The sequence below is a fragment of the Corvus cornix genome, chromosome 18, assembly GCF_000738735.6.
Source record: "Corvus cornix cornix isolate S_Up_H32 chromosome 18, ASM73873v5, whole genome shotgun sequence".
In the NCBI taxonomy this organism is placed as follows: Eukaryota; Metazoa; Chordata; class Aves; order Passeriformes; family Corvidae; genus Corvus; species Corvus cornix.
This window is the reverse complement of record NC_046347.1, coordinates 9,933,467-9,960,891: the sequence shown is the minus strand read 5'-3', so window position 1 is coordinate 9,960,891 and position 27,425 is coordinate 9,933,467. Positions and strand designations below refer to the sequence as shown.

The following is a 27,425-nucleotide window of genomic DNA, read 5'->3' as shown; positions in this document are numbered from 1 at the left end:
TCAGTCACAACACCTTGGCCTTAGTTTTACCTGACTCCACAAATTCCAGAATGATCTTATGCCTTTATTTTCTCCATCACTTCAGCACATTCTGCACCCCCCACCCCCACTCTGGCCCCCGGAGCCAGCTGGGATCTACAGGGTTCTGCAACAGGTCATGACCTGAAACTCTGGGGGATGAGGATGTCATTCCTTGGAGCCTACATGCCCTGGGGAGACATGGCCGAGCAGGATGCTGTGACCACAGATCAACCCCCTGAAGCGCCACCAGTGCTGCCCTGGGCACTGCATCATCCCTCATGGACAATCGGCCTTCATCGGCTTCTGCCCCTCCTCCAAACCCAGGCCCAAGACCCTGGCCCTAGCCCTCCTATTCCATTCTAGTCTAGTCCAGCTCCAGTCCATCCAGCTCCAGTCCATCCAGCTCCAGTCCATCCAGCTCCAGTCCACGCCATTCCAGCCCCTCCGCACGCTCCCTCGAGGGCCCCCAGGCGGCGGCCCAGCGCCTTCATGCAAATAAGCGCGGGGCGGCGGGTGCTGATTGGCTGCGGCGCGCAGCGGTGGCGCCGCCCCCGGCGGGTGTCAGTGTCCGCAGCCAGGTGCGCACGGCCGGGGCTGCTTTGCTGCCGCGCTCCGCTGTTACCGCGCACCGCTCCGCTCCGCTCCGCTCCGCTCCGCTCCGCACCGCACCGCACCGCACCGCACCGCACCGCCCCGCACCGCCGCCATGACCGTCACACGGCTCGATCAGGGCCAGCGCTACCGCCCGCGGATGGCCTTCCTGAAAAAGGTGAGGGCTCAGCAGCGCCGGGGACGGCCACACCATTATGGGCACACCAGCGCCGCGTCCGGGCCGGGCAATGCGATGCTCAGGGCAGCGCTGGTAGTGTTTCGGGTGATATGTGTACATAGCATCCTGCTCGGCCACGGCTCCCCGGGACATCTCTGGGCGTGTGGCGTCCGAGGGGTGACAGCCCCTCCCCGGGAGTTTGGGGCCCTGACCTGTTGCAGAGCGCCGTGGATCCCAGCTGGCTCCGGGGGGCAGCGTGTGCTGAAGTGGTGGAGAAAATAGAACTGTAATGTTGTTTATGTTTTGTAGCTTAGCCTCAGCTGAATGGTTCTCCTGACACGTTTTCTCCATCTCCCATTATTTTTCTTCAAAGTCCCTCAAAGCTTCGTCCTTTCCCAGGGAAAAACCCATCATCTGCAGTTCCAGGCCACTCAGTGTAGCTCTGGCCCAGTTGGTCCAGTATGTGTTTTCCCAGTGCTTTCAGCTGATGTCCACATTCAGAGGGTGTATTACAGCCAACTGTCTGCTCTCTGCCTCCTTCCAGTTTTTCAGAAATGAGCATATTTGTGACAGAGTGAAGCAGTAGAAGGAGTGGGATGACGTATGCCCACACTTTTGTGTGTAATGTGTAATTTTGTACAGCACTTGGTGGGCTTTTTCTGTTGCATTCATTCAAAGCATAGCCAGTTGTAGTGTAGCTGGTATCTGCGGATTTTAAAAAGCAGAGTGTTAAGCTAGCTTTTCTTCCACCCACCTCTCCTGAGTGTGGCTTATCCTGTTGAATGGAATTAACTGAATTTGCAGTGACAAGTACAGCCAGCGAGTTGCTGTTCAAATTGTAGTTAGCTTTCCTCAACGCCCACAACCTAAGGATGATTCCAGGGGTAAACAGAGGGGAATTTGAGGATATTCAATGCTAAGATATGAGCCTGGCAGTATGTGCACTGTACTTACTACACCAGAGGAAGTAAAGAGGGTATTTTCTTTGGTGCTGTGTCTTGCAGGGTAAATTTGGCTGGGGAGCCCTGCCAAGGGAAATCTCTGGGCCAAATTCTGTACTGAGTAATACTCGGTGGAGTTGCTTGCGGGGGTGCAGAGGAGAAGCTTTGAGAAAACAAACGCCAGCAGCTGTGCTTCAGCTGCTCCGTGGGAGTGCAGCAGTCTCTGCAAAGTGCTCCGAGTTCCTCAGGTGGGAAGATCAGTCAAAACACAGCGAATCGCTGTTACAGAGTGTGCACCACTCACACTGTGAGCAGCCAGGGGGGCTGAGCACTTCCAGTGCTTTGCAAGTCTAAGACCTGTTAGTAGTAGGAAGGGAAGGAAGCTCCCGGTGGTCAGCGAAAGCCTTTGGCTCTCGTCTCTGCTTTCATTCCTGCTCTGTTTTTTCCAGACCTCAGAGAAGCCGTCTTTGGAGCCTTGGCTGTTCCATGGCAGCATGGTCTGTGTGCAGACAGCCACGTCCTCAGAGCTGCCTGGAAACACCAAGCATCTTTACTGGTTCCCCATGGCAGGAGCTGAGGATGCTCAGCACGCACCCTGCAAGCACCTTACAGGCTTAGACCCATGAGGAGCTAAAATCCTAGAAAGAAGCTTTGTTAATTGCTTAAGCCTGTGCTCACGCTTTGCCACCAGCTGACACACGCTGTGCCTGAGCTGCTCCAGCTGCAGGGAGGGATTCCTGCCGTGCTCTCAGCCTGGGAGCCCCGTGTGCCTTTGCAGCTGCTGTGCACCTCCCTGTGCTGCCTCTCCAGCACGAAGCTGGTGACCACAGCAGCAATCCTGCCCTGGGACACGGGGAGAGGACAGGGGGTTGCTGTAGGGGTGCCGGGCAGTGCCCTGTTCTTGCTGTGAGGCTGCTCTGAATGACTTGGGCTGGATGTGGAGCTTGGTCTTTGAGGCTGAACTATGAGGGGATCAGAGACCCCCAAGGCCCTGTAACACCTGCTCATCATGCTAGCACTTAGGTTGTTTTATTCTGTTTTTCCTCCCCTTCTAAACCATCTTGGCTGGAAGAAGAATGACCCAAAAGTCTGTTGGGATAGCGAGCAAGCCTCTGAAATGCATTTTGGCTGGATGCACTTGGCTGGATGCTGCGAGAGCTTGAATGATCTCAAGCTCTTGGTGCTTGTGCCTGCTCCAGCAGCCACATCTGGGTCTGCTGGGCATCAGCTGGCAGAGCTGGGCTGTGCTCTCCGGAGCTGCTGGGCTGGGTATTTTTCCTTGCTGTGCTACACGAGCTGCACCATGACTCACACCCTGTGGGTAGGGCTGATGGATGCCTTCTTCTTCTGCCTCCTCCTCACTCTGGTCCCTGGTGGCTTCTCCCAAGCTGTGCAGCAACCAGGGAGGGACCATCCCAGGGTCTGCAGCATGGCTGGGGGCTTTTCCAGCCTGGCTTTGCTTCTCCAGGTTTAGACTTTCCAGCAGCTGCTGGCCCTCATCTTCCTGGGCATTTCCCAAGGTGTGTGAGCACCCGAATTGTGTTTTTGCTGGAATCCAGCAGACTCCTGCTCTCTGTTTAAATGAGGTCCTGGATATGGCTGAAGTTGAGCCTTAGGCCAAGCTCAGCCTCATCCCATCCTCCCTCTCCCTGTTCCAGGCTGGGAGATGCCAGTGCTGCATCTTTCCTTGGAAAAAATCCCCTCCAGACTGGGAAGAGCCAGCTACAGCCCTGCTCTCCCCACTCACAGATTTACTTCCTTTAGCTGAGGGATCACAGTGGGAACATGCCACTTCCCCTCAGCTTTAATTAAGAAAAAGCAGGAAGTTTTAGGTGGTTAATGTTAACAATGGATTTTTTTCATTTCTTCTTTTTTCTGATCATCCATCAATGTGCAAAGCAAGATTGGTAGCTGTAGACCTAGAAAACAATTGAGTGAGCCTTCAGAGGCTTGAGTTGGGAGAAGGACTGTACTGTTACCTTGGAAATCAGAGCAGGTAGGGCTGATCCTTGCAAACAGCAGCAGGCAGTGAGGGGGGCTAGAACCAGGCAAATACTCACGATGGAGAAAGCAGCAGATGTTTAATTATAGCACCAGGAGTGTACACTCAGCTGGGAACTGGAAATTCCTGCTGGGAAAATTGATCTTTCTTATGTCTGAGGGAAAGGTGCCTCTGTCTGGGTTGATGCTGGGAAGGGCTGATCTCCTCACCTTGGCAGTGTTTTGCTGTTGCATTTCTGAGTCTCAGTACCTGGAGCTTGTGATGGTTTTTCTTACTTTACGGGAGTTAGAATTCTGCTTTGCACTCAGTGAACTCTGACTTTGTGCAATCAGATGGGGACAGACGGTTTTCCTGTTGTCTCCTGAATGGCTTTCAGGGTGAGTTCACCTCCAGGCAGAGATTCCAGCTGATATGAAGGGAAATCTCCATGGGGTTCGTGCCTTGTGGTGTCTCTGTGCGTGAGGTGAGCTCGCCCCAGAGCCTGGCTCCTTTGGCAGTCCTGATATTTACCTCTGTGTGCATCTCCACCCATCAACCAGTGTCAGGAAGTGGCTTCTGGCTCTGCAAAATTCAAACCAGACATCTCTTTCCTGGCTGAAAGCATGACAAAATGTACTAGGGCCCTTAGCAAAGCAAAGAAGTGTTCCTGCTGTGTCCGAAGCAGCCCTCCTGGCCGCCCTCTTGCAGGCTGGTGCTGATAGCAACTCCTGATCCTTGTAATCCAGTGTTGCCTTGGGAGAAGAGACAGAGAAAGGCTGAGTTTTGATCAGCAAGGTGGACGGTTTGCAGCCAGAGCAGCAGGCACCCTCCAAGAGCAGCTCCTTGCTTTTTAATATATTTGTCATTTCTCCGGTGACAAGAGGGAGTGTGGCAGAGCATGAACATGACAAGAGTTGAAGAGTTGCTGGTTAAAGGAAGGGACCATGCTGTGCCGGGGGGGCTGGGGGAGCTTCTGAGCCAGTTCCCTGCTCTCAGCTTGTTGAAGATCTGTCTCTTGAGCCCACCTGGAGAGCACAGCCCCGTGCTGGAGCAGGATATGCTGTGCTGCCTGCCTGGAACAAGTCTTCTGGCTGAGCCTGGTGGGATCTGCCAGGTGGTCGCTGGAACATGGGCGATGAGCAGGGCTGTGTTTGCCCCCAGTATCTCTGTTCTCTGTGAAGGGACTGTGCAGTTACAGAGAGTGACTTCCCAAGATAGCTGGGTTTGCTTGGAATCACAGTTTCCTAAATGAGTGCCCTGCCTGCTGGACCATCTTGCCTCAGCTCATCTCACACAGCCTTGAACTTTCTGAGGCTGAAATTGCGGGTTCACTTAAAAGATATAAAAAATGTCATCGTATTCCATCACTTTGGGGCTGGTTTAGCCCCTTTAAAATATTTTATAAGTACTTATACAAATATTTATGTTATATTTTACCAGGCTTCTCCATTTTAGCATTAATTTGTCACTGCCTTTAAAAGCAGTAGAAAATCCAGTTTTACTGACAAGCCCAGAGTGTATCCTGTCACTACAGCTTAAATCCTCACAGCACTTGGCAAGACTTGGGACCAAAGTCACTGTGGTGCCTGTGAAGACAATACCCTTCATTATGCGTGGTGTCATCAAGTCACACTCTGTTAAATCCTCTATTCTCAGTTAAAAAGCTGCAGCCTCACCCTAAACAAGTGTGTGGAGAGACCGAATTGGTCCTGTTCGACCAGTTTTGATTTATCACTGGAAGCAGAAGACAAAAAGAAGAGCATCTTCCCCAAAGCTCTCATGGCACTCAGATAACCAAAAACGAGGAGAGGAGGAGTGTGCCCCAACTCCATCCATCTGAGCACAGATCCCAAGTGAAAGCAGACGCTTTGTGCTTTTGGAATGGTGCTGGTAGGAAGCCAAAAAAAGAGGAGGAAAATACCTTTGCAAGTCTTCATATTTTTAAAAAAATAAAGATAAATGGGAACTAGAAATAAAAGAACTCTGTCCCTGAGAGTGAGACTCATCCTTTGTTAAAAATGAGTCACCAGGATCCCTGAGGAATCCCAGGCTGGAGATGCTGCTGGATAGAAGGATGTCTCTGCCCCATCCTTGGAGGGGCTGAGCTTTGCTGGCCATGGGCTGAGACCCTGGGTGGGCGAGTGCAGCCGTACACAGCAGTGGTCAGAGAGCCCCTCACACACCTCCTTGTGCCCCTCCTAACAGAAGCACAGATTTTATTCCCTCCCCATTTTTCTTTCTAAGTGCCCCAGCAAACAGCCCACTGAGCCAGAGAAGAACCTTTATGGGTAGCAGAGATTTTATTTATTCATTTTCCCTTAGCTCAGCTCTCATGGAGGGGTTTCATCCTGTCCCTCCTGTGCTAGCCCTGGCTCTGTGTATGTGTGTGTTCGGTGGCAGTGACCCTGCAAGTCAGTGTGAGCTGCCATGGGCTGGAGGTGGCACCTCTGGTGCCAAGGGGAGGTTCAGAGAGGGCTGCAGCCACTGCATCCATTCCTGGGGCACACCAGTGCCCACCCCTCTGGAATGTTGCCTGGAGTTGCGGTGCTCCTGGGGCTCACTCCTGACGTCCATCCTGTCCCATCCCATCCCCTGCTTTGCAGATTGAAACACTCATGATGGAGATGCAGAACCCAGACACGGGAGTCAAGACACAGACGCAGACGGTGATGATCACCAACATCCCCCATGCTGTGACAGGTAAGAGCTTCCCTGAGGGAAAGACTGGGCCAAGTTCAGCAGAGAAAAGCTTCGTGTGGACCCCAGGGCTGCCAGTGCCTGGCTGCATGCTGGAGCTCTATTCCCAATAAATATCTGCTGTACATCATTTGAAATGTACCTGCTCCCTTTATCTCATTCTCACTCGTGTCTCATTTCATTCCTACTCTTTGAATCAGACACAAAGGTTGATCCTCAGGCACTTTCAGCTGTCTCATGGGGGTTAACTCAAGTGACCTTGCCTTGTCTTAGTACAGAGGTGAGGACATGCTGCAGCCTCCAGACCTCTCATACTCCCAGGGAGGCTGGATCACAAATAAAGATAAATATTAAAATCCAATTAAAACAAGCAGCCTGGAGGCAGACTGAAAGATGGTACTTCAGAAATGAGCAATGAACAATTAGTCTCCCTTTTAACGTTTACTGCTAGTAATAATTCCTCTTGAGTAGGCAGGAAAAGAACAAAATATTCAACCCACTTCTCTGCCTGTAAATGACAGCTTCTCCTCCTTCAAGGAGGCTGAAGGAGCAGCAGACGGGAGCTGTGCTGTGTCATGTACAGTGTTACAGGCAGCTCTTATCACAGCCTCCTTGTGCCTGTTACTCCTTTCACCAGGCACTATCAGTACCTCTGCTTCCCTGTTCTCCAAGCCTCCACAAAAGCTCTTGTGAGGAATCCTCTGCTATAAATATTCACACATACTCCACACACAAGTTTCCTCCTCCTGCTTCGCTCTTTCTTCAGCACTTTGAAATTCTGAACAAAAACTCTCGCTGAAACCAATGAGTTTGCTCCAGGCAAGTCAAGAGACTTTCCCCACTGTGTTTGCAAAGCCTCGTAGGCCCAGTGTGTTGTTTGCCCCGATTTTTTTAAAAAATGAAGCTTTAGAGGCACTGAAGTCACTTGCCCATGGGAAGAGCCAGTCAGTGAAAGGGTCAGGAGAACGTGGACGCATCTGAAGCCTGTTCTCAGCATCACCCTCCATACACTGCAGTGCAAACCACATCCTGGCTTACACAGCTATTATGCAGCTGAGCTGTGTGGACGCTTTGCCTGTACAAAGGAGCTGGTCTTGCCTCCCAGAGTGGACAGGGAATAGTTAAGGCAGCACAAAGAGGAGATTCCCTGTGCTGAAGATGACGCCCCACGCAGATGAAGTGCAGGGGAACGAGAACTTCTCTTGATGTCTGCCCAATGTAAAATCCCACTTCCTAAAAGTCCATGGGTGTCTGAGGTGTTGGCACTCACCCTCATTGCATGCTGTCTGCTTTACTCTGGTTCCTTAACTAGAATTGCTGCAAGTTCCCTCTTGCACAAGTCATAAATTCTAGTCCACCTCTGAGAGGCAAGTGACTTCCACTCCCCCTGCGTGCTGGTCATCCCTCTCTAAATTGATATTTTTAGTGCTGCATGGATACTGATTGGCTTCTGGGTGTTGCAAAAGAGACTGATTCATGTTTGATGAGGGTGTGGTGAAGGTATTGGAGAACGGGACACAGATGCTTTGGAGAGAGCCTGGCTCTGCCTGTGCAGGAAGCTAACTAGTTAAATTCAGTGAAAGTCAGTAAAATGGCTCACAAATAAACCTTAATGTTCAATGTGCACCTTTGGGGGAAAGTGCTTACAGAGGGAGCTGTCTAGAAATGAGTGATGAGATAATCCTTTAATTTCATCTATTTCAGGAAGCAGGCAGTAGGATAAGAGCTCTGAGCCCCTATTAGAAAGTTAAGTCATCACTGCAATGTCAAGAAAGGTCAACACCTCACTCCGCAGTCCTAGGGGAGGTTTGGAGGGAAAGGCCAGTAATTGTTCAGGGAACAAGTGCATTTTTGCCCTCTTTAAATGGAAGGAGGTTCATGAAATTTGCCCCCCAGAATGTAAAACTAAAACTGCTGGAGGTTTATGCTGCCTATGGCTACAACTGCTCACAGTCCAACAAAAGAACTGGGAGAGATAAAATGTGTGTGCATGCAGAAATCTTGTTTCCCTTTGATAAATCCTGTAACCACTGCAGCTTGGATCTGAGATTTGGACATCCCTTCTGTCCATTAAAGGACTCTCAGAGGACCAGTCACTGGTCTTCTACAAAATGGAGACAGGACTGTGCTCTGTGAATCTGGAGGTTCTTTGCAGTGAATCCTTCAAGGCAAGGTGGAGCAAAACGTCCCTTCCCTGGGTGTGAAAGGTGTTGCATTCCTTAAGCCCTTTCTAAGCCACTGCTGAGGGTTTAGGTGTTGCTCAGGCCATGTGAGCTGGTGCACACTCTCTCTGTGCCATCCCAAGGTCATTGCCTGCCTCAGGCTCCCTCTCCCAGGTCTGGATGCCTTGGGGGATGCCAGCATGGCCAGTGGGAGCCCAGCAGTGCATTTTATCTGTGCCTCCTTGCCTGGGGCATTTGAAAGTACATTTGCAAAGAAGGGGGCTGATCCTTGATGGGATCCTGAGCACAGTGAGGGGTGAGGACTGGAGAGGTCTTGTTTCCACCCATGAATGTGGGCACATTTCTGATTGCAATACCTGACCTTTTCTTTGCTTTGCAGGTAATGATATAATGCAGTGGATTCTTCAGCGCTTGCAGATCACTGCGGAAGGTGGGTGAAAATGTAAGAATTGAGGCTTTGTCAGCTTTCTGGGATCTCCAGAGGCAAAACCTTTTAGTTGAATTCTCCCTTGCATCACTTTTAATTTCAGTGAAGTGTTTGTGTGTAGCCAACATCTGCATTCTCCATTTTCAGAGGCATTCCACCTGGGAGACCTGTTTGTCAAATATGGATATATCTACCCTCTTCAGGAGCCAAAGAACCTCACCCTTAAGGCAGATGGCAGCCTCTACAGGTTTCAAGTGAGTTGCAGCTCCTCTAAGCTGTTGTGAGGGAGTTCAGCACTAGTTTTTATTAAAAACAGGCAGCTGGGGCAGTTCCCAGGAGCTGTGTAGCTGTGTGGGAGGAAGGAGAAGACTCAGGGAAGTCTGCACAGAGAGGACTCAGATTGCAATTTACAGGGAAACTGTGATAGTTACTTCAATGAAATTGGTGTACCTGTTCAACTTAAAAATAGCTGTGCTTTCTTCCAAAGGAGTGTTCTCTTCCAGGTCTTAAAGCAGCAAATGGAGTTGCTGGTTGGAAATAGAACGATGTGGGGGCACTGAATAATGAATATACAAAAAGTACAGTAATAACGGGATGTTGTCGAGGTTTGTGGTTGGACTGTTTCCACTCTGTGGGAAATCAGGATACCTTCACTGGTACTTGGAATGAGGAGTTCATGAGTTCAGGGCCTTCGTGCACTAACAAGAGGCTCCTTTCCTTGCAGACCCCCTATTTCTGGCCAGTGCAGAGCTGGGCTGCTGATGACACAGACTATGGTGAGTGGTGGCCCTGCACACGTCCAGGGGTGTGGATTTGTCACACAGTCCTGCACCACGCCTGCTCCTCATGTTCTTGTGCTGTGTCTCCACTTGCAATGACCAGCCCTGGCATTTTTTTTCATGCTATTTTGTGAATAATTCTCAGTAATGGTGAACTGAGGGTGTGACCATCTTGTGGTGGCCTTGATGAGGGAAAGTGCTTAAGCTCTTATGTTCCACCAAGATCCATTACACAGGAACACATCTGAATTACTTTGTTGGGGAGGGAAGACTTTAAACAGAAGATTAGATTTCCCTGAGTAGTTAAGTGTGTTCCTGGATCTGAGCCCAAGGCTGTCTTCCTGGAGATTTGGATCAAGCCCTGCATTCAGAGATGGTTCTTTCTTTATAGAAAGCACAGTGACTTCCAATATCTCCTGATGGCTTTTTCCATGTAAATCTCTTGTTGGCTTTCTGATGCTTTTTGTTGTAGAGCTGGACATGAAACTTGGGCTGATCAGCTGGCTTTGCTCCTGTGGGCTGTGCAGTTCACAGACTGATTTGTCCATGCCCAGGTTGTCCTCTGTGGCTTTTATCTGCGTTGTGCTGTAGATCTTCTGAGGAAATAGAAAAGCGCATTTTAGATTGGAATGATTTTATTAGAGCTTGAGCAAAAAACACTGGCCTGTGCTCAGAAAACTTGGAGGTCAAACTCTGAGGAGCCTCAACGCCTCTGAAAGGTTTGGTCCGGTGTCCCTTGAGCTGTGAAAGCCTGGCTGAGTTCCCGAGGGAAGGGTGGCTGCTGGCAGAAGCCACACACTGCCTGTTCTGCCTGGCTGCTCCCAGCCTGGGCATCAGTGACACACCAAAAGCACCAAGTTCTTTTTTCTTCACTGAGCTGTTGTGAGCTTGGAGCTCATGCCTGGGAAGACATTGTAGCAGACAAAGGCTCCTGTGTTTGTCATGTGGGTAAATTTATAATTATTCTTGGACTTGTTGTCTAAGTATAACTGACTGCTAATTTGCTTCTACCTCCACAGCAATTTATCTAGCAAAGAAGAACATTAAAAGGAAAGGGATTTTGGAAGAATATGAAAAGGTGAGGACACACTGCACTTGTTCCATTACAAGACCCTCATTTTCTACAACTTTAGCCCTTTGTTGCTAATGAGTGGAGCACAGCAAAAAATCACCTCTTCAATTGCAAGGTGTTACTCCAGCAGTATCAAAAGCCAACATCCTGCAAATGAAAAAACGACCAGTACAGAAAACTGCTGGGAAGTCAATTATAATTTTAGCAGGGGTAATTGCTCTCCTTGCAATGGTATTTTTGAACTGTTGCAATTCTTGTAATTACGTTCAGAACAATCCAGATTTCTTGGCTCAGTCGCCAGCCTGGCCTCGTTGAACTATGGAGAGTCAAGAAAACCCCAGCTTGGGAGTGCCCTGGTCAGAATTTTCACACTAACTGCTTTTTTATTTTTATTCCAGGAACATTACAACATGCTCAATCAAAAAATAAACTACAAGTGGGATTTTGTTATTATGCAGGCCAAGGAGCAGTATAAGTGAGTTGACTTGCATTCCCTTGTTTGCATCACTGGGAGGGTGTGAGAAGCAGAGCTTGGCTGTCTTAGTACACAGTTAAATCACACATTAGAAACAACTGCAGCTCTAAAATGGCTTGGAGGGGAGGTTTAGATTTTACACTTGATGTGGTTCTGTGAAGAAGCTGGGTTCTGATGCTGCAAGCCCTCATTAGAGACAACTTCATTCAGCTCAGTGTTCTCCATTAGTATTTGTGGATCAGGCACTGGACTTAGGGCCTGTTGTTGGTCTGGGTCAGGAGTTACTTGCACATCTCTCAGCTGAATGGAGTGGTCTGAGTCAAGAAGCAGTAAATGTTCCTAGCAGGGACCTCTGGAGCAAACTGTGAAGTGCATACTTAGATACCCAGCTAAAATGACTTGATTTTAGGAGCTGAAGCCTTCAAATTCCCAGGGAAGTTGGTGAACATGAGATGAGAATACTCCTTTAGAGATCTTTCCTACTTCTGTGGACTCCTGTTACCTTCTTTTACCTCCTGGCATGGGAGGCAGTGCCTCTGCTGCTCAGCAGCCTCTCTGTCTTCCCTGGGATGGCAGCCAAGTCCTCAGAATACAGCTCATCAGATAACTGTCTCATTAAACACGAGACTGTTGTTCTTGTAAATTGAGGTCAGACTTGGGCTAAGAGATGCCAAATGCAGTTTCAAAGTTAGATACCAAGCCTGTGTCTGAACCAGTAGATTAAATTTGTCTGAGGCCGTTTGATGGTGCTGCTGGGGCAGACTGGTGCAGAGCATCCACCCTGCTAACCACAGCAGCGAGGCCACATGCAAACAGCCTGTTGGGAATGCTCCCTTCCCCGTGCTAAGTCCCAAATTGTGCTCAGGACTTTTCTGGGAAAGAATTAGTTGGTCCAAGCCCAAACCATGCTAGTGCCTCTTCTGTTTAATTGTGGAGGTGATTTGGGTTTTAGTGCCTGGGAACACTCCTTGGAACCATTTCCAAGTATTTTCTCTGAGAAATGGCCCTGCTTTACTGTGAGACAGGGATGAGACATGTCCAGGATGTATCTCTGAGTGGCAGTCCTTGGATTCTGCCCGGGGACATAGGAGAGGGATAAACGTGAAGCAGCAGGACTGAGGGCAAGTCAGCAGAAAGCTACCAGAGGGCTGTGTGCCTTATCAAAAGAGGATGTGTCTGCTCCCAGCTCAGCTCAGGAAGATGATGATTTCTCAAAAGCCAGAGTCACGTGTGGCCATGTGAAGATGATCTGCAGCCCAGAATTAGCCTGGGCAGGATGTGGTCAGGAGGCAGCATCAGAGCACTGTGCAGTCAGGCCGGGACCCACGGGGCACGGGAGGCTGGAGTGTGCCCTGCTTCTCATCCCACTGATTTTAGGAGGGCAAAATTCATGAATTCCCCTGTTCTTGGCTTTGCAGGGCAGGGAAGGAGCGGAAGAAGGAGGACAGGTACACCCTGGACTGCCAGGAGAGAGCCTACTGGCTTGTGAACAGAACTCCCGTGAGTAGAGGGTGACAGGGTGACTTCAGTGGCTTCGTGGCACCCTCCCTGCAGCCACCTGGGACAAGTTCCCATGTGGAAAGGGCATGCCTCTGGGCTGTGTGCCAGGGAAGGGTCAGCCCAGGCCTGCCCTGAGTCCTCACCACCCTTCCTTGGTTGCTCTCAAAGGTCCAAGGGAGGGAGGTCCACCTGTGCTCAAAGCGGGGTATTCCCAAGTCTGGGAGTCAGAGCTTCTGGGAGTCAGCTGGGAGCTGCCAGCAGTGGGAGTGCGTCTGTGTGATCCACAGACTTTAAACCAAATGAGTTACAAAGCTTTGATGTTTCCTGTTCACCACAGCCGGGCATGGTGGACGTCCTCGAGTATGGATTAGACCGTGTCACAGATCCCAATGAAAACAAGGTAAACCAGGTGAGATAGGGTTGGTTTCTTTCCACACCTACTGAGTTTGTTTGGGAGGACCCAGACAACATCCCTGGGACTGCAATTTTTTGGGCAGTGCAGGCTGAGTGTGTCAGCTCTGCTCTAACAGCTGAACAGGCCAGAGGTTGAAGCTCTCTCACCAGGGAGGTGAGGCCCTCAAAATAGGCTCTGGCAGCTTCTTCTGGCTTGGAAATACTTTGTCAGCTTTCTTGCCACACCAGTTAGTGTGAGTGCTTGGCTGCAGGACATGTTTTCTTTGCTGGTGAAACTGACTTAAGGAATCCTCTATCTCCAGGTGCTCGTTGCTGCCTTTTTGTTAGTGTTGAAAGAACTGTGTGGGGTTGAGGGGTGTAAAGGGTCAGTGGAAAGATGCAGCTTTAAAATAACATGACAGAATACCTCCCAAGGGGTAATTAATGTGTGGTAAGAAGATGAAGGAGTTGGTGTGGTGGGTAGGAGACACAAAATGTTGCCAAAAAAATGCATATTGTAGACCATAAAGAAACAGAATCAGTGAACTAAGACCATGAGGGCTGTAACTGGGTAAACTGGTTCAGGGTCTACAATCACAGAGATCCAGTCAGTGCATGAGGAGCTGGAGCTGCTGTTCCCTTTCTCCATCATCTCTCTGAGATGATCCTGTCTTTGTGCACTTAACAGTGTTCATTTGGAAGCAAAGTCAAATCATCTCTCAGCAATTAAATGCAAATGTTACTGCCATCACACTCACAGTATTCCCACAACTTCGAGTTTTTTAACAGCCTTTAAACATCTCAGCAGCCAGAGCAGGATAATTGCTTTGGCCAGCTGTACTCTGTTGCTATAGAGACTGAAAAGGAGCAAAGTGTAGGGTTGGGGTGTATTTTATTTTTTTCTTGCTGTAAGTAGCAGCTGCTGAAAGCCCTTTTTTTTTTTCCTTTTTAAGAGTAAAGAAGTAGTAGAAAGGGAGAGGGATAGAAAGAGGAGTAAGCCAACTTCACGCCCACAGTTTTACAGCTGACATGGAGGAGATTTTAGGTTTGCAAATGGTCTGAAAAGCTGTATTCATCTGCCAGCTGCCTGGTAGCACAGGGGAAGGGAGCTGGAGGAAGGTTCTCTGCCCAGTTCCACCCTGGCCATAAGAGACACGGTCAGTCCCCCCCCACCAGGGGAGGCTCCAAAGGACACCAGCTTTGGGGTGACTTCCGTGCCCTTCTCCTTTGAGCTGGTCTCTGAGCTGTGCCTCCTCTCTGGAGGCTGAGCTGAAGAGGGGAGGTTCTCCTTGCTCCTCCTTTTGCTTTTGAAGGAGTGTTTGGGAATACATGAGACAGCCAAAGCCCACATGGAGCTGCCTTTGGACGAGCAGCTTTGTTTGTGTCCTCTGCAGGCTGCTCTCACAAACACCTGTGGCTCAGCAGCCTTTGGTGAGCGGAAAGGATGGGCCAGACTGATTTGTGTCCCTGTTCCTGCTCAATCCACCTTCACTTTGTTGGTCAATGGAGTTTTTTATCTTGGCAGTTGAGAAAGGAAATAAAGTACTTAATTTCTGATTTCTTTGAAGCTGACATTAGCAGGAACATCTCTTCTCCTCTTGCTCAGACCCTTTGGTGGGCTGCTCTCTTTCTCCCAGATAGAGTCCTCCGGGGATAAACAGATGCTCAAACTCCTTTGAAGGGGACTTTTATTACTGACCCATGGGCATCCCTCGTGGTTATAAAGAGTTAGGGGTTGTGGATGGGCAGGGGGAGCCAGGCAGAAGCAGCCACCCATTAAACAGCTAATTAAGGGATGCTTTAGCCTTTTGTTACCCGGGTCTCGGGCTCTCATCAAGCCTCACTGCTTGAGAATCACCACTGAGTGCCTGCAGGTACCTGCACAGCCTCCTGGAACCAGAGTCTTTCTGAAAGGTGCTTTAGCTCCCCCAAAAATCACTGTGCTGGATTCAGGGGCTGCTGAATGAAATGCCCTGATTTGTTGTACGTAGCAAATTAGCCACTGATCAACGAGTCATTGCTGGCCTTTAATTTCATGAGTCCCTGTCAGTTTGCCTGATAAAGTTCTGCTGCATCATCACAAGTTTGGAAAGCACAGGGTCGGGGGCAGATAAACAAGACAGGGGGAAAATGGCCATTTGAGCAAAACTGGGGGCATGGACTGTGGCAGATTTGGTTTCCAGCTGCTGGGCTGGATGCACCAGCACAGTGGAGATAAGGGTTGAGATGATCTAATCCCAGAGTCAGGATTTGTCTCTGCAGGCTCTCAGCTGGCTGAGTGTGGGAAAAGGCTGGGTCTGCACCGAGCAGGGGTGCTGGGGTGTGCAAAGGCAGCTGGGTGTGTGCTGGGGTGCACTTTGCAGGGTTGGAGAGGTGGATCTTCCTTGCCCGGAGCTCTGGAGGGAGCTGGCTCTGCCCCATGCTCAGTGGCCAGTTCCCTGCACAGGATTCCTGGGATCAGCCTCACAGCCTGCTGAGCTCTGCATGGAGCACTCAGGGCAGAGTGAGGGATCTGCAGTGTCCTGGTCCCAGACAAGCTTTGTACAACCTTGCAGCTCCATCCAGCTCCATCCAGGCATCCATCCAAAGCTGTTTCCAGATGTTTATGAGCTCTGTAAACAGGGAACAGTGGCCAGGCAGGCAAAAACACCATGACCATCATCTCCCCAGTGTGGTCAGGAAGTCTCTCACTGAGCAGAGGAGCAAACAGGTAGCTGGGAATTAGCAGATGCCCCAGCTCTTGCAGGAGCTGGTGGCCTCAGCCATGTGGATCAGCTCCAAACAGGCTCTGGAGCAGGTCCTGGCTGGCTCCCAGCTGGGCTCTGCAGCCCCTGTGCCCAGGGAGCTCACAGCCTGTGGCAGTGGGGTGTGACCAGGCCAGGCAGGGTGTCCCAGTGCCACGGGATGTCTCGGGGCTGTCAGAGGATGTGGAACAGCTCTTGGCACTCGCCTGAGACAGACTGAGGCCTTTCACTAATTGCCATCTTGATTTGAAGTCCGCAGGGCTGGGGAGCTGATCCGCAGTAATTGCGATAAGTCACTCGTTAAGGGCATTGCAAAATTAATCTCATTATGAGAAATGACTCTTTTGTTCCGAATGTGATTTCCTTCCAGACGAGGCAGAGTGGGTGGGTGGTGCAGGGCACTCTGGCACTGCTGCAGTCAGCAGTGGGGGTAAGGGTGGGTGGCGTGGTGGGCACAGCTGGCAGTGGTCAGTGGGACATGGAGAGTGCTCGGGGCCACTTGTAGCAGCAGTGAACTGGGAACCGGTTGTAGGAGCACTGTGGGAGAAAGGGAAATGAAATTATGAGCAGCTCTGGGGTGAAATAGCTGAGATTCCTCCCAGTTACTGCTGATTGGGGAACTGGAAGGGGCTGAGCACAGCCAGCACCTGCAGCCTCCCAGGGTGTTCAGCAGTGGGCTCCCCTTGGATTTGGCTGCAGTTCAGTGTGTGCCACTGCTCAGAGATGCTCAGCCCCTTTTCTGGGGGAGCCTTGGTAAATCCCCTCCCCACCTGGAGCACCCCAGCAAAACCCCCTTGATTTTCCAGCACCAGCCACCCACCACACTGACCCCCACACAGACGGTGGCAGGAGGGGATCCTTGGTGTGGGGTGTACTTAAAAAAATAAAATCTTCCCTTGTTTGTGGATTTTTCTTCACCCACATACAATTTCTTCTGTTGTGATGGCATTTTAATTGATACCCTTCTGTCTCTATATTACATTTAACTCACTGTGTTCTTTTTCTCTTTCCCACAGCTGTTTGTCTCGTGTGTGTGGTGTGCTGCCATCCTCTCAGACCCCTCTAGAAGATAAAACCACTTTCTTGCCACATGAGCTGCCTTCAAGCCACTGTGCCAGCACCCACTTCTCCTTCCCCACTGCACCAGGCCTGTCTGAGGCCCCACTTGACAAAAAAGTGGAAGAAAACAGGGTTTTTTAAAAACCATCTAATGATTTTAATGTGTTGAAATCAACGCTCTAGCCACACTCGAGTTCCATCAAATGGAACCCTTCAGCTGGCACTTGTAAATCTGATCAGGCCTGGTTTATATCTCAGATTCCCCAAGGAGACAGTGAGCTCCTGTTGTGCAGGAGGCAGCTGGCCTGGAGCAGAAACACAGGTCTCTAAACAGGACACTTTGGGACAGTAAATACAATAAATTTCTCTGTGCAAGCAGGTGATTTCTTTTTCCCTTCCATTTCTGCAGTCTGCCTGAAACAATGACACTGCAGAAGTGAGGGGAAGGAATGGTGTCTGCTTGGAAGGTGGCCTGGAATCAGGAGTGCACCTGAGAGCAGAAAAGGGTGAAAAGCTGTTCCCCAGTTCCTCCATCATTTATGAGAGTGTCCCAGGAGCTCGTGAATCAGCAGGGGAGGTTGTACAGCCCTGTGAGCAATGATCCTGCTGTCCTAGAGCTTTTCCTCTCCCTTGATGTGTCAGTCCTTTCCCCCTCTCACTCAGAGGGCCAGCACAGCATCACTGCTGCTTTTTGTTGCCCTGTTTGTCCCTGCTGAGTTGTCTGTGCCCACTCAGAGCTGGTCGTGGTATTTGCAGCAGGAACACCTTCCTCCCCTCACAGTATCACTGTGATGGGTTTTTTTGGTGCCCCGCTGGCCAGGCTGTGTCTGGGTCAGGGTCAGGGCTGGCTCTGGGGTGGTGCTGCAGGGATTGGGCTCATCTGCTGCGTGTCTGGCTCCTGCTGCTGAAATGGTGAGTGGGCCTCTCAAAACCAAGTGTCAGCAAAATGTGCTTGCTTTCCTGCCATGTAGGGAAGAGTTTCTCCCTCCTGAGCAGGACTGGTGACGATGGTTAAAGTGCAGAAGAAGATCACTGACCCCACAATGGTCTCCTCACAAAGCAACCCTGGGAGAGCATCTTGTCTTTCCCAAATTGGGGCAGCTCGGGGTTCAGGGTCTCTGGGGAGGTGAGGGGAGAGCAGAGCTGCCTGTGGCATTCAGTACCAGATGCTTCATCCCTCATCCCTCACAAACTGCACTTCACCAAGGCACTCTGCAGACCCCTGCCTGCCACAGGGTTCATTTGATAGAATAATTTTGGGATGCAGGTCTTGACTGAAACAGGAGCTGAGGAACTGGAACCCTGCCTGAGCCTTTAAAAGCTTGCTGGGAGCATCCCCGACTTAGCCTGTCTTTCCTTCTCCCTTCTCCAGTTTATTCCACACAAAGTAACTGTGCTTCAAAGGAAGCTGTGTGAATAAACACCCTGCAGTTAATTTCTTGCCTTCAATTGCCTGCTCATTTGTGGATGACATGTAACATAGTCTGAGTTATTCAAATCACAACGTAAACACCCTTTGCACAGCAGACACTGCTTCTGAGGCTTTTAATTGTGGTGTTTATACTTTGCAATGTGTTGGTTCCTGTCTCCTTTAGCTAATATTGAATGATCTAATCTGTGTCTCGTAAATGAATCTATTTTAGCTCCATTAGAATAACCCCTTAATTGAAGGCATACAGGCAGCCTGTGATGGGAGAAGCAATGCTAAACAGTAAATACAGCTAATGGAACAATTTACTGTGTGGGGATGCTCTTAGCTTTGATGATACCCTGATTAGCTCAGCTGCTGTGTTTGATTTTAATTGTAATCAGAATTAATTGGAGAGCACTGCACAACGGCAGCCCTGCAACGGTGTTTCCATGTCTTAAAGAAAAAAAGCAAGTGTAAGCACCCATCCCAATTTAATGATTCTTTTTTTTTTATTTTACAGAAAAATACTATGGAATTTTTTAGGAGAGAGGTAAGTAGGGCTGCCCTCACTTCTGGGTGTTCATCCTGTATGAGTTGCCTACACCAGTGTGGCTCAAAGCCCTCTGTGCAGAGGGCTCTGAAAAGCAGAGTCCCTGCCCCATGGAGCTTTTATCAATGTAATTTCAGGACACTCCCTCCCACTGCAGGCAGCCAGCAGCTCTCCCAGTGACAGGAAGGCTCAGGCAAGGACAGACACCAGGGCTGAAATCCAATAGATCAGAATTAGTGGTGGGGAAATCGCAGTGGCGCCAGTGCAGAGACAGCCAAGAATCAATGATAATTACATGCTAAATCATCCAGAGCATTTGTAGGTGCTGAGGATGGTAGCTATTATTCAATTTCTATATAACATGGGGAGTGCTTTTTAATTACTCGCACATTGCAAAGTGCACTTCTGATGTTTGCAGTAAGCTCAGTGAAAACAGACATTTCACTGAGACAGTTCAGGGGTTCTCTGGTTCCTTGGACATCCAGTAATTAGGGAAGAAGCAGTCCCTGCTGTAGTTAGCCTCACTACCTGGGAGAGAACCTGTTTGAGCTCCAGCTAGGGCTAATCTTCAAATCTCTGTGCTCCTAACCATGGCTGTGTCTGATCCCCCTCAGATCATGTACTATCAGCAGGCCATCCTGAAGACCAGAGTGAAATCTTCTGTCTCTCTTGGAGGGTAAGTCCTGATTTCCTTCTGTCCACACATTAATTAGTCTTCAGTGCTTATCTCCTAATGAGCTGATGAAGCCGTCTGCTCTGGCAGCTGGTGACTCAGCCAAGGAATCCATGTGGTGGCCCAGTGCTGTCTGGGCTGTGTTGTCTGGGCCAGGAGGCACGGGGCTGAGGAGGGATCAGAGTCCCAGGCAGGATGAAGAGGCTCCCTGGGAGCTTTCCTGCAGAGCAGCACCAGCCTCTGGGTTGAGATTCCCTCTGAAATCAGGAGATGCTGACACTGCTCTGGGCCAGGCTGTGATGCCTGGGCACAGCCCTGCAGCCTGGAGAGGATCCAGCAGTGTGTCTGTCCTTCAAGATGAGCAGCCAGCAGGACAGACTGACCCCCCCCTCACTGGTCCCCACCTTGGGCTGGATTCACCCCCGTGAGTGTCCCTGCCCCATGGTGATGCTCACTGTCTGGTTTTTCTGTATTACAAAGGGGAACAGCCTCTCCATGAACATCCAAGCAATTAATTAGCAGTTCCCCTTCCCAGTGGGAGTGTTTCCTGATCAGATCCTTGATGAAGCATCCAGCCCTGGCATTAGGCATTGGTGTGTTTGCCAGAGGCATTTCTGCCTGGAACCTGCTGTGCTGACCAGGCACCTTGAGGTGCAACCCAGAGCACCTGCCTGGTTTACACTGTCATTGCCACCAGAGATTCCTGTCACGTCTGAGATAAACAAGGTGCTCAGGCCAGTTCCTTAGAGAAGACAGTCTTAATGAATGAGATGGGTGGAAGAGAGAGTCTTCTGAGAGCCACAACTTGCAGGGCACCAGCAGCTCTGCTCGTTTTGTCTGTCACTGACTCCCAGGTCACTTAAAACTCTCCTGCCTCTGTTCTCCAAACTGTGAGCTGGAGCTGGGGACACCTGGCTACTTCCCAGGAATTTTGTGGTGTTTAACTGTTTGGCAGTGGGGCTTTTCACTCATTAGTTCTGGTGGGATAATGCCTATCACCTAGATCAAAAACCCTCAGGAACTTGGGAACTCCATGTCAGCTGCACAGTCAGGTCCAAATCAAATTATTAATGAGGATATGAGCAGCGGCTGGGCAGCGTGCATGCTTCAGAGCATTGCAGTGATTTAGGAGAAGCTGCAAAGCACTTCCAGAGCACACAGCAGTGCTACCTGAGCTGACAGGTTTGGATTTGCTTGATCAGAATATATGGACTGGAGTGCCTGATGCAGATGCTGGATGCCTTGGCATTCCCAGTGGGAAGGTAGGATGGAGCAGCTGTGTGCCAGTCCTGCCTGTGCTTTGCTCTGTTCAGGAGCATTGTATAACTGCAGGGTCTGTGCCAAGGTGCCTGTTAGCAATGGGCCCCTGGACACTGCACCCCCAGCTCTGAGCACATGAAAGCACTTTGGCCTGGAAGGAATTTTAAATGCAGAAACCAGAGGATTTTTTTTCAAGAATGAAAAAGGGAGGCGGGAGCTAAAATTCCAGGACATTAGTGAAATCAGTTGTAATTAGAAGTCTGGCCAAGTTAGAAGGTAGGAGAAGTGTTTGTCTGGTTCCTGCTGGGAGAGAGACAGTTCTGCTTTGTGCCAAGCCCTCAGAGCCACTCACAGAGGAATGAGCCCTGTGGTAAGTGATGGAGGAAAGGAGAAGCTGGGATGAGCCCTCAGTAATCCCTCACTCTCACAGAGCTCCCTGAGTTCTCCCGTGGCCCATGGGAAGGCTGCAGAGAACCCACCTGAGTGAACACAACCCTTGTGTTCCTTTCCCTGGCCCTTTCCCCCCAGTATGATGCAGGATCAGGCCCTGGCCAGCTGGGTGCAGAAGGAGACAGGAACTGCCCAGGGGCTTAGTCCCACTTCTTGAAATGAAAAGGCAAAAGGAGGTGATGGAAGAGAGTCTTGCATCTCCTTGTATTTGAACTGACAAATTCACTGCTTTGAAAGACAAGCAGGAGACTTCTGTTTGGGAAATGGAAAAGATTAACTGAGCTAATGAATCAATTTTCCTAGGAAGGCAGAGGCCACGTTCCAGATCCTTGTGCTGAGAGTCCTGCACCTCTGAGGACATCTGTAGTCTGTTACTTGGCTATAATGGGGCTGGCTGTAATTCTGGCTTCCAAATGAATATTTTGATTTTGGATTTGTTGCAGGGTTGTGAAGTACTCTGAGCAGTTCCTCTCCAACGATCCCATCCTGTCTGGATGTCTCCCCAGCAACCCCTGGATATCAGATGACCCTGAGTTCTGGGATCTCAATGCAAAGCTGTATGTATTTGTGTTGTTTTGCCAGCCTGTGGTTTACAGTGACCTTTATACTGATAGAAATCAGGAAAGGGAACCACTGATTTTCATTGTGGTATCTGATCTCTGATCTCTGATCATGAGCAGAGAAGTGTTCCCTTTCCAACTCACCTTGAAACTTTGGGAATACTCCATGCTGAACTCCCAGCACTGTCTCCTTCAAGTGGAGCCTTCCTTAACATTACAGAAATTCCTGAGCTGATGATGGGAGTGCACTCAGCCCCTGCTGAGTGGGTCTGATCCTCCCATTGGATGAGTGAAGCCCACTAGCACAGGAATGGAATAGGACCAGTTCAGGGTTCAGCTGCTCCCCTGGGTCTTTGCTCACCCCTCAGGCTGGTTCCTTAGGAGAGGCTTTGGGTTGGAGGCACACACTCTGAGGCCTCCCTTGGTTTTCCCTTTGGATAGGATTTGCTAATTACACCGTGGCATCTTGGGGCTTGGAGCATCCAACATCTTAGTGGTTCTGAGAGCAGCAATCCTGTTACAGACTGATTGTATCCCATTAGACATCCCCAGGGGATGCCTGCACTGAATGCCTTTATGAGAAGCAAAGCTCTGGGCAGCAACCAGTGCCTCCTCCAGGATGGGACCGAGTCAAACCTCAGGGCAAGGCTGGCCTGTCGCTGTGAGAGCTGCATAAATCCCAGTTAAATCCTCATCCCGCTGTGGCCTGAGTTGTTTAATCACAACTTACTTAGTGGGTTGACTTCAGGAGCTCATTACACCACTCTGGAAAACAAGAGAATGCTGAGAAGTCCCTTGGCACTGCAGCAAAGGGCATTTTGGTTTTAATTAATCTGCTAATTAGAGAAACCGGCGTTGCTGTTTGTTTTGACTCGCGCAGGGTGGAAGTGCCCACCAGGATGCGCGTGGAGCGATGGGCCTTCAACTTCAGCGAGCTGATCCGGGACCCCAAAGGCCGCCAGAACTTCCAACTCTTCCTGAAGAAGGAGTTCAGCGGTGGGTGTGCAGTGTCCGTGGGCTGAGGTGACAGTGGCACAAGGTGCAGGCTGCTGGAGCTGTGCAGCCAGGGCAGGCGGTACCATCTAGTGGCACGGGACACGCGGTACAGCCCGGATTGGCAGGGAGGGTTTAGATTGCATTTTAGGAAGGAATTCTCTCCTGGGAGGGTGGGAAGGCCCTGGCACAGGATGCCCAGAGAAGCTGTGGCTACCCCTGGATCCCTGGAAGTGTCCAAGGCCAGGTTGGACGGGGCTTGGAGCACCCTGGGATAGTGGAAGGTCCCTGCCCATGGCAGGGGTGGGATGAGATGGGCTTTAAGGTCCCTTCCACCCCAAAGCATTCCACAATTCTATGACTGCTCCCAGAGAAGGTGGAACTGGCTGAGCTTACAAGTTCTTCGAGATGTCAGCAGGCAGAGAACAGGGGAAAGCTGTTTTCTGCTTTCAGTCACTCAAGAATTGGAGAGACTGGTGTGGGGCCAACAAACTGTGCCAAACAAATCCAGGAGTTAATAAATGGGATTGTGTTTTCCTCAGTCCCACCCTCTGCTGATTATGTCCTTGTAATGCAGGAGAGAATCTGGGTTTCTGGGAAGCCTGTGAGGATCTCAAGTACGGAGACCAATCCAAGGTCAAAGAAAAAGCAGAAGAAATCTACAAGTGAGTGTGAAAATCTTCCACTCTTAAACTCTTTGTGCATGAGTCCCATCACCTTCCACAGGTTTTCATTCTCCAAATGATTTATTCCTGAGACTTTTCCATGTAGGCTATTACCGAATGTGGCTGTCTTTTGTCCCCATGTAGGAAAGGAGCTTTTGGAGATGGAAGTAGAAATGGAGTTTTTTAATATATTTACTTTCCCCCTCTATTCTCTGTTACGCTTCAGTCTTAGGATGTAATTTAAATATCGGTGTGGAATAGCAAAGTTCTTGAGGCTGCCACAAGCAAAGTAGGGAGAGGCTTTTTGCTTCCAGTGAGCTAAAATTTGGCTTATATTATGTGCAAGGGGAAGTGAGTGCACATCTCTGATGAAGAGGCTATGGATTGCCCAAGATCAGGACAGCAAATTGCAGCAGGGAGCTGAAGGGACTTTTCCTTTCATGCATAGACAGGAATGTGTGAATTCTTCAGTTGCTAATGGCACTGCTGATTCCTCCTCCTGGCAGGCTCTTCCTGGCTCCAGGAGCAAGGCGCTGGATTAACATCGATGGCAAAACAATGGGCATCACAGTCAAGGGCCTGGAGCACCCTCATCGTTATGTTCTAGATGCTGCTCAGACCCACATTTACATGCTGATGAAAAAGGTTCGTTATTTGTTGTCGGAGCCTGAGGGGGATTCCAGCCCTCTGGGCCTTTCCTTTGTGTGCTATCAGCTGTCCCTTTCAAGGGGCCTTTGTTGGAAAATCCCTCAAATTTGCTGAGTTAAGCAAGTGCTGCTTCAGGCATTTGTATTTTGCTGCTGCTTCTTCCCTCTAAGGCAGCCTGTCCCCAGGGTGGTGAGGGTCAGGTGGCTGCTGCAAGTCCTGCTTTTCAATTCCAGCTTGGGCACCAGCTCATGCACTGAGAGCAGCAGAACTGGACTGATTTTCATCCATTGATGAAAAGTTTGGCTGCTGGAATACAAGCTCCTCACCTTGCAGTGACTCTGAGACCCTGCTGGCCCAGGCTGAGCTTCGTTCAGATCTTTTGATCTGGGTCTTACCTGTGAAGCTTTATTGTGAGATGGAAAATCCTGGGAATTTTACAGCAAGATGAAAGGATATTGGTTTAAATAGCTACATTTGCCTGAAAGATGCAAAGTCCCTTGGGCTGCTGGGGGAGATTATCCAGTTCCCAGCCTCCCTGGCTCCTGAGCAGCTGTATTTGGTGGTGATTTTAATAAGGGTGTTTGCAGCCCATAACTACCAGTTTCTCTTTTTTCTGCTAGTAGGACTCCTATGGCCGCTATTTAAAGTCTCCAATATACAAGGAAATGCTGGCCAAAGCTGTTGTGCCACAAGAGGGTGTCAAAAAAAGGCAAGTGAAACTGGCTGTAATTGTGGGGTTTGTTTTTCTTGTTGTAGCAAGGGTAGAAAAAGTCCAAGTTGCAGCAAAATTACTACGATTTAGATGTTCTCTTAATTAAATAAAATTTTGCACTGAGAAGATGCTTTGTTTTGGAACTGATGGTGCTGTTTATTCATGAGCCCTTTGCAAGTGGCTTGTGAACAGTCGGAATGGAGTTGCTGATTGCTCAGCTGCCTTCTCTGTTGGGTCTGTTGAGAAGGGCTGTGATTGTTGAATTAATTAATAGCTCTTCTCCTGGAAGGAGAGCGCTGTGTCCTGGGCATGGGAAAACTCCTGCCCACAAAACACTGTCTGCCAGAGCAGAGACAGACCCAAGGTTTAGGGTAATCCATGGGATCTGCTCAGCTCTGCCTGGACAAAGCTGCTCACCCCCAGTGTGAGGGAAGGTGGCAGGCATGTGGGAACAAGCAGCACCTTGTGAGTGACAGCTGGCACAAGGTGGATGGCCTTGGAAATGGCTTTTTCTCAGCAAGATGAAGGTTATGCAGCAAATTCAGGCCATTTGAACTGCAACTGCTCCTAAAGCTGCAGTGTCAGACTGGGTGGTGTTTGTTTCTCTGTTCCTCTTCCACTCATCAACCTAGCAGGCAAGAAAAGAGGAATTGTGGATTTTCACACTGGTTGTTTCATCTAAAGCCTGTTTCAAGTCAGTGGAAAAAGCTCTGCTGCTGGCTGGCCTGGGGTTTGGTCAGGTTTTCTGTGAGCCACACATCACACGGTCACTAGCAGATGCTGGTTGATCCCAGTGATCCTGCCTTTGTGTTTGTCAGTGCTTGTTCTGGATCCCTCCAAACCTCAGCATCCCATTAACCCAGAGCTGGTGCCTCATCCAGAGGTGGGACCTGTTTCCACTGCTGGGGAAGTGGCTTTGCTGAAGCAGGTAGCGGGTGTTTTTTGGGGGCGTCACAGACACCAGAAACACCCATACTCGTCCCTGTCTTGATCTTCCTGAGGGCACTAGAGAAAATTCCAGGGATGGGAGTTGTTTGGCTTCACACTGAGTGTGAGTTATGTGCAAACACAACAACAGGAGTGATGTGGGTGGGCCCTGGAGTCTCTCAGGAGCAGCACCTTGACACTTTCAGCAGTTCCGTAGCTCATGTGTGACACTGAGTCACCCAGTCCTGCTTTAAAGCATTTTGCACTCCTTTGGCCATCTCTGTGTCCGAGCTTGTTCTCCTAGGTAACTCTCCTTCCCCAGGGGGAGGTTTTGGTGCCCTTCTCCTCACTAACTGCCCTCTCCTTCCCCTGTCTCTCTGCCCAGCACGGGTTTGTTCGGACGCCGCCACCTCCGCTCCAGCCCCAGCCCCATCATCCTGAGGCAGCAGGAGGAAGAGGCCAAAGCCAGAGAAGCCGCCAACACCGTGGATATCACGCAGGTCATGAGCAAGCTGGATCGCAGGAACCAGCTGCAGAAGGAAGCTCCTCCCAAGTAGGCTCTGAGCCCCGCAGGGAAAAGACAAGGCGAGGCTGGTGTTGAGCTTCGTCTCCCCTTCCTGAAGGTGTCAGTGCTGCTTTAGGTTTCCCAGGCCGGCTCTGCCCTCAGCCAGCTTCCCGCGCGTTGCCATGGCTTCTGGAGAGCAGATGTCACTTCCCAGCACGCCAGGCAGGGAGTGCTGGCACAGTGCTGCTGTGCCAGGCTCGGGGTGCAGCACCCGGCCCCCTCCCCGCACACCTGGGAGGGGAGATGCCTTCTGCTCCCCGACATCCCCCGGGAGGCTGCAGAGCCCGGCTGCCTCTCCCTGCATCCCGCTCCTCCGGGAGGAGGTGTCACAAGGCAGGGGAAAGCTTTGCCCCAGAGCTTCGGGTTCAGACAAGCCTTCCTTGGAGCAGAGGGGGCTGACCCCGCGAGCAGCAGGGCGAGGTGACTCAGCTCAGAGTGTCCCTGCTGGCCTCCATCCCCTCGGGGGCTGGGCACCCTCCCAAGGGGTGCATCTGGCAGCCCCTGGGAGGAGCACACCCCCCACCCTGCACCTCCAGCCAGCACAGCGGGGCCACGGGCACAAGAGCTGCGTGTGGGAACAGTAGCACGAGCACTTCTGAAGGTTACCTGACCTTCTGAATTTGCCCCTGGCAAGCTGGAGATGATCAGCAGGAAGCTCTGCTCCGTTCTCCCTGTGACTCCGGTGCCCTGAGCTGGGTGTGCAGGTGCAGAGCTGCCCCTTGCCAGAGCCCGCACAAGGCCAAGAGAGATTTTATCAAATCCTTCCCACCTCTTGTCTTGTCTTTTTCCTGCTCATCTATTTTCTGTTGTTAAAAACCTAACAGGAGGTAGCTGCAGTTGTCGCTGGCTTGTAGCCCAGAGGCAAGGGAGAACAGGGTAGAGGTGTTAAGAGCTGATTTCAACTTTAAGTAGTATTTTCTTTTTCATTTTCTCTGTCTCTTTTGCTCCGTAGAATGAGGCAAGCTAAAAT

The 27,425-nt window shown here is 50.3% G+C and overlaps 1 protein-coding gene across 2 annotated transcripts; it reads left to right on the top strand.

The window, feature by feature from the left end:
- The first annotated feature begins 600 nt into the window (after positions 1-600).
- On the top strand, positions 601-27,425 carry LOC104696005 (regulator of G protein signaling 9). 2 transcript variants are annotated; one of them, XM_010410074.4, is made up of 17 exons: positions 606-790; positions 6,316-6,412; positions 8,972-9,022; positions 9,167-9,273; positions 9,744-9,795; positions 10,818-10,876; positions 11,269-11,345; positions 12,764-12,845; positions 13,183-13,245; positions 18,973-19,002; positions 19,617-19,678; positions 21,829-21,942; positions 22,826-22,941; positions 23,516-23,603; positions 24,110-24,248; positions 24,875-24,960; positions 26,276-27,425. In XM_010410074.4, exons 1-17 carry the CDS (start codon positions 728-730, stop codon positions 26,445-26,447), a joined length of 1,458 nt encoding a protein of 485 aa, XP_010408376.1. In that variant the 5' UTR covers positions 606-727; the 3' UTR covers positions 26,448-27,425. The 2 variants fall into 2 exon arrangements, with proteins under 2 accessions (XP_019147849.1, XP_010408376.1); XM_019292304.3 differs by lacking the exon at positions 26,276-27,425 and having other exon boundaries at positions 601-790; positions 24,872-24,958.

Bases quoted from the DNA above. Each gene is read 5' to 3' on its own strand.
- LOC104696005 (XM_010410074.4), top strand. From the start codon at position 728: ATGACCGTCACACGGCTCGATCAGGGCCAGCGCTACCGCCCGCGGATG. The intron at 9,274-9,743 runs GTGAGTTGCAGC...CTTTCCTTGCAG, and splicing joins GCAGCCTCTACAGGTTTCAA to ACCCCCTATTTCTGGCCAGT. The intron at 24,249-24,874 runs GTTCGTTATTTG...TTCTGCTAGTAG, and splicing joins TTTACATGCTGATGAAAAAG to GACTCCTATGGCCGCTATTT.